The sequence below is a fragment of the Lethenteron reissneri genome, chromosome 25 (assembly GCF_015708825.2).
Source record: "Lethenteron reissneri isolate LAM-NWPU_2019-01 chromosome 25, ASM1570882v1, whole genome shotgun sequence".
Lineage (NCBI taxonomy): Eukaryota > Metazoa > Chordata > Hyperoartia > Petromyzontiformes > Petromyzontidae > Lethenteron > Lethenteron reissneri.
In genome coordinates, this window is record NC_083803.1 from 5,841,681 (window position 1) to 5,848,316 (window position 6,636).

The following is a 6,636-nucleotide window of genomic DNA, read 5'->3' on the forward strand; positions in this document are numbered from 1 at the left end:
CCACGTTCCACTCGCAGGACTTCCAAACGTGGCTGGACCTGCGAACGTTGGAGACGCGCCTGGGCACGCGCTACCTGACGCACGAGAGCGACGATGCACGCTGGATGCAGTTTGCGCGCACGAGCAAGACTTGCGTGCCCGCGCACCTTGTGCCCGAGCGGCAGCCCGATGTTATCGACTCCGACGCGGAGGACGGCGAGTCGCAGCGCATAACGCGCCTCTAACCACCCACGCGCCCACCCACCCGCTCACTCAACCGCTCGCCCCGCTGGCACGCGAGAAATGGCAGCGTGGACATTGGCCCTGCACATCGGTGCGTTTGCAGGATGTCTGCCTGCCTTGCCTGCCATTTGAAAGTTGGGCAGGACCTGCAGCTGCTTGCACGAACAAAGGAATGAACTGCGACTTTATCGCTCTGGCAGGGCGCAAGAGACATTGCAACAAACCTTTCACTCGATGGTTTATTCTTGAGTATATTTGCTTTTTTTTTTACAGTATGTTTGTTTTCAGATTACAACCGAAGCAATCAAAAGATGAATAAAATAATGTGGACATTTTACATTTTGTTTCATTTGAGGAGTAGCAATTCGACCCAATGGTCACTTCACCTTTGGGTTGTGTTCACGTGGGCTTGATTACGGGTGTCGGCGATGGTCTTAATGAGTCGTCAGCGCTGCACAGTCGTACGGAGGGAAACGCAGCTGCCACCAACACATTTCACCGCCAGTCCCGTCCACAGTGAATGAGATCGTCCAAATCAAAGGTTAGCTCACATCCCTTTGAATGGACTCAGAGATTAGTTGGGATTGGGATTGTCGAGGAAGACCCTTGGACCAAGCCGAGTATTTGGTGGAAAACTGAAATGGAGAATGGAAGCAAGCAGTGGAGATGGATGGAGGAGGGACATTTAAGAAATGCAGCAGTCAGCGCTTGACTCTGCACCATATCGTCTGTCCGCACATATGGAGTGCTTATTTTTTCGTAGTTCGAGGATCAAATTATTTTCAACGGGAATGCAGAAGCATTTATCCCCAGGCTGCTGCAAGTAATTATTTTTGGCACATCATTCTAGGGTTGGTTCACAGATAAATTCCCACGCAACAATGAGACTGTGCATTAAACCAGATTTTATTAGGCTACCATTTCTCACTTGTGACTGTGATTATTGTCAGCATTGAGGTAGCAAGCACCAGGATGGCCGCCACAACAAATGCTTGCCATCGTTTAGTTAGGCTATTTAGGCTATTGAGATTGTAAAGTCAATATGCCGAGTCTCCCAGTGACCTTTATTTAGAACTATGTGAGTGTCCAATGAGACCCAAAAAGCAGTGACAGAGACAATATCGGATGAAACTCTACTGTACAAAGTTAAGTGCAGATATAAAATCAAAACAAGGCGAGTCTTGGCGGATGGCCAGATGGCTTGTTGCGTGTGTGTTTGGTGTTGCTCATGCAAGAGTGTATCCCACACATCAGTGACATGCATGCTTTCTCTCACGACTTCTTCCTCACGTGTCCCCATGCCTGTCAACCCCTTATCAGTGCCTACCTTAATCCAGACCAATTTAGATCTTATTGGTCACCCCGTGCCCTTATGAATCTCAACGTTCATCCTACAAAGTCCCATCACAAGGGAGAAACACAAACAAATAGACAAAGGATGTGGTTTGCTCGTATTGAAACGGCTGTATGCTGTATGGACCTGAAAACTCCATTTATCTGTACAAAAATACGGGTAAACCGTATGGGTTGACAGCGCTTTGTTTCCAACTCGTGGAGTTTGCCCATTCACTAATTTTTTAATGTAATTTTGCTTTACTTTGCAAATTCTAAACTGCTATTTTAAAGCATTTTATACTGTATATATTTTTAAAACGTTTACATTGTAATGTTTTTTATTAAGAACATATTTGGTACTTAATCTATTCTGATAAGTAAGTACAGGGATGTATAGAGGTTGAATATGTTTTTCTTAAAATTTTTCAAATTACGTGAAATTAAGCAGGCAACATAACGCATTAAATGGTAGAATGGCAGGAGACAACGCATTTCTTCCATTGCCAAAACCAAAAAAATATTAAATGATTCATTGGTGGTGTGTGTGCGTTTTTATACTGTCAAGCATATGGCTGAACTGAACTTTAAAAAAAATGGACATGTGCATCGACTCAGCACGAATCCACTCAGTGAACCAGTGACAACCACCAGCACCTTGAGGCTCCACGTGATGGAACTCTGGGCACTCTTCAGTGACTGATGAGCAACGCGAGCAAACTGCTGCATCACTGTTATCCGTGTAACTTCTCTAACAAAACTGTAATGGAGGATTGCATTGTGGTGTACTGTGTATGCAGTATATACACATGCTATAGTCTAGGAGTATGTGTAATTGCAAGCCATGGTGCCTCGGAATGGTCAGCATTATGATAGGACCACAGGGACACCCAATAGTTAATTCGGGTCACGGGTAGAGAGGGTTTCGGAGTTGAACGTGCTACCGCCTGCCAATGCTGACCGAGGGATGGCCGAGTTAGTCTGTGTGTACAGGCGGTGAAGGGATGACGCTTTACAGGCGGTTTTGAAGGTGCACGCCTCTGTGCGGCCGTTTATTTGTGTATACTTGTAATGGTTTAACACATTTTTACGTTCGATTATGAATACCGCTGAAGATGTATGTTACATTGTAAGTTTGTGTATAATTATTGAGGGTGAACTTACATGGTTGTTTCCTTAAAAAAACATTGATAAAAAGCTGATCGTTGACAGCTCATATCTTTTCATTATTGTAAGGGATGGTTTGTATATGTTCAAATTCTCTTGGGAATTGTGATTTCGTAATTTTATTGACGCTCACTTTCATGTTGCAAAGATCTGTACACCAGCTGTTGCAAAAGGGCTTTTTAATGCAAGCAGGGAAGGCCATTTCAGTTGCGTGCATAGCATCCATAAATGACATGCTGCATTCAAAACAGAGATGTAGCCTATACAGTTGTTAACTTGATGGATGTGCCAAATGTAGACTTTGGTAGTACTGACGAGCTGGGCATGTTGCATAAAACACAAAAATGTACAGCCCCTTTGTCAGGCCACTGCTTGATAAGGGGGCTTTAACGATATTTACCACGCTGCTACGTGTCTGTTGAAGGGATTGGCACAAAACCGATCCAGCTATCACTCGCCACTGATATTCGCTCTGGCCAGGAATCATACTCAGGTGGCAGGATGCACAGCGCAGTGCACGGATCGGTGCCACAGTTCCCACCCCCAAGGGCATGCCCTTAAGTGGTTTAATGTAACTGACTGCTGGTTTACACACACACATACGGCAGTTGCATGTCATGTTTATCATGAGTCACCCTGGGTTCCATTTAAAACACAAAACTGTTGTAAATAATTGCATATTCACACAAGTAGTGTAGTAACGTGAGAAATGTAGATAACTTATAAGAACTGCACACGGAAAAATACCATTAAGTGTATTTTGCTACCAGCTCTTTTTTTAAATCCAGAACATGCTGTATCTAATTAGATTGTGGCTACTCGTAGAATGGCCGGTGGTTTAACTGAACACACGTTGACAGTCGAGCTTTAAATAAAAAAAACAATAAGGGGGTCAGTGAATTGTCTTTTGCATTTTTCGTGAATACAGTCATTTTAGTTTGTCGCGAAATATTTTTCCAGGAACTATCGATACCAAATGCAACGTTGGGTAAGATGATGGTAAAACGATTCTATCAACAGGGCCCGGGTTATTTTTCAGTAAGCTAACAATGAAATGTTAAGAATCTTGAAAACCTGTTGCAGTACGACGCATTGCCCGTGACAATGACACGATATTGAAGTATGATAATTGTTTTTTTACCCTTTTATCTAGCAACAAAACTGACACCTTTTTTTTACAAGGAGTCATGTTTGCATTGACCACAATACCTGCAGTCGGGATGCAAACAAAAAACACAACTCTGATAATGTATGCAACTGTCCTTGAAGTTGATTGGTCCACACCCGAGACAGCTTTCCTTAGAGCCTCGTCTCACATGGTGTTGGACCAGTTGACGCCAAAAGGCGCACAACTCAAAGACAATGCACCATCAGAGTATGAGAGCTCGGGGTAAGCATTAAAAAAGGTGTCAGTTTTGTTGCCAGATAAAAGGGTAAAAAAAACTATTATCATATTTTGCTACTGGCAAATGAGGTTCCAATGGTGACGATATTGAAGATTAAGTGATGTGAAAAATACTTAAAAAATTACTTTCAATGGTGGCCGCCATAGCGCCGTCGTGACATTGCAGCGACGTCACTAATATGTGAACAGGTGGCACTTTCTCGTTTCTCTGCGTCGACATTACAAAGGGACACCTAATGTAAAAAGAACTCGACTACATTGATGATCATCATTTAAAGTGAGACACTTGAGTCGGGATGGGCGTAATGGGGGGGGGGGGGGGGGGGTAATCGATTCGAATGGATTAGAAGAGATTATAATGAATTACGAAGAATACATAACTTCGATTACATTAACAAAATTCCCCAGTAATCGATTAATGTTTTACGAGTCGATGAATCTACAGATTACTCTCGATTATAGAAAAAAACTATCTTTCACTGAATGTTGATCGGCATTGGAGGATGGGGAGAATAATGGGGGGTGGGTACCTGGCCGAGAACCCCCCGCCGATATAGCAGGCGCTATACTCTTAGTTTTTTCGGTAAAGTCACGTAGGTAAAAAATGAAATTAAAATTAATGAAATAAAATAATAATAAATAAAATAATAATTTTATTTATTTTTATTTCATTTTTTACCTACGTGGCTTTATCGAAAAAACTAAGAGTATGAATCCTTGCAGTCACGAAAGCTTCAAATCTAGAAATAGCAAGTGCTGTTCGCGAGTTGCACCTATAAAGGCCGGCACGGAACAACGAGTGGGTCTGCACCATGCCCGGCCGCCTTTCTCTCCCCATGACCGGTTCTGATAATCGTCACTGGTGTTGGTGGCCGTGAGCGGGAATCTAACTCGGGTCGCCGGGTTCGTACCGTTGCACGACACACGCACACTCCACCCCACTCCCCTCCTGCACCGCGCCACGCTGCCCGTGTTTTTTTTGGGGGGGGGGGGGGCACAGCCCCTGGCTAGGTTTGTCCACGTTACCACGTCTGAGGATGTGAGTGGGACCGACTCGACACGTAACGGAACTGAGGTTCATTGAAAGATTGGTTGACCAACACCTCCATTACTTTCTGTCCGTTGCGTCCGATTGTCAATTGTCGGGCGGGTGATTGGTGAGGTTGAGTCCACAATTTTTTTTTGTACCACGGCTCGATCTGCCAGATACCAACCTCCGGGCAGCAAAGAGGGCCATCTCTGGAGCACGGAGACCAACACAGCTTGAGTGGCTTCCTGCACAAGCCCGCATTGAACCTCCAGACGTCTGGACGGGAAAACATTTCTAAAATAACAACACCGGCTGTCGGCCAACAAAGCACTCCCACTGGCAAACGACCTCAACTAGGCAAATAACGCTTTATGTTACCACGTAAAGCCCACTAACAAAATAGCTTTATTTCAGAAGTAACCTGGCCACAAATAATAGCTCAAATCAACTGGCTTATCATGTGGAAATATCTCGCAGTCATATTTCTAATTGCGGAGGTAAGACCCGGAGAAAGATCCACGCGACCACGGGGAGAACATGCAAACTCCAAATATACAGGCGTCAGGGTTGGGATCGAACCCACGACCTCTTGTATATCAAGCGAGGTAGTTAACATCTCGCCACCGCGGCGACCTCAAAACTCCCCCCGCCCCACGCACACATCCAAAATCCCGCAGTCCCGACTGGAATACACTCCAACCCCTACGAACTGATGACAGTCCGACATCTCGACGACGCACTCTGCTGGTTGACCGCAAACATCACCAACTGCAACTCGGTAACTGGCCAGAGCAGTGAAATCCCAGGGTCCAACCTCCCATGGAAACATCGGACAACCTTCAACCGCTTGAGGACAGGCCAGGGAAGATGTGGCCACTTGCTCCGCATGAGGGAGCAGCCCAAATTGTCACTGGCGATCACCCAGGTCAGACGATCGCCCACGTTTTGAAGCTCCTGCTCTGAGAAATCCATTGCAGGTGGAATCGCAACCACTCGCTGTGCCTCACCTGAAGCCGTTGAATGGATCGCTAACATCGACACCAAACTGTAGCTGTTTCCCCAGCCATAGGAAAAAGAAGACGAAGATTTGACATTCCCTTTCACGAACCCCCACCTCGTTTCCAAATAAAGCCACCCTTGCCGCCAACTGCCGTACCCAGTCATCCAAATACAGCGGTCCTCTCGGTTAACAGTGACATCGGTCAACGGTGATTTCGGGTTACGTTTCGCCTACCCACAGGATCCTGTGTGCTTCGACTAACGCGAACGTGTCGACGAACGCTAACGTGTCGACGAACGGCACGTTTACGAGCATGCCCTCAGCCAATCAGCGACGCCCATTCATCAGCGTTTAGATCCCGACCGGCTTTGTTTACATTTGACTTTTTTTTTGGCAGTGGGAAACGGCTCAAATGTCAACGTTAATTCTTTAAAGGTCAATCACAAGGGAGAGACACAGATTGACATGTTTGTTGCTGTT

General features: G+C 45.4%; 1 protein-coding gene across 1 annotated transcript in view; it reads left to right on the forward strand.

The window, feature by feature from the left end:
- The window catches only part of LOC133347095 (serine/threonine-protein kinase D3-like), a 59,672-nt gene extending 56,040 nt beyond the window's left edge, over positions 1-3,632 (forward strand). Inside the window, exon 18 of the mRNA XM_061559049.1 lies at positions 18-3,632. Within this exon, the coding sequence (XP_061415033.1) occupies positions 18-224 (207 nt within the window). The 3' untranslated portion in view covers positions 225-3,632. The remainder of the gene's footprint in view (positions 1-17) is intronic.
- The last annotated feature ends 3,004 nt before the right edge of the window (positions 3,633-6,636 follow it).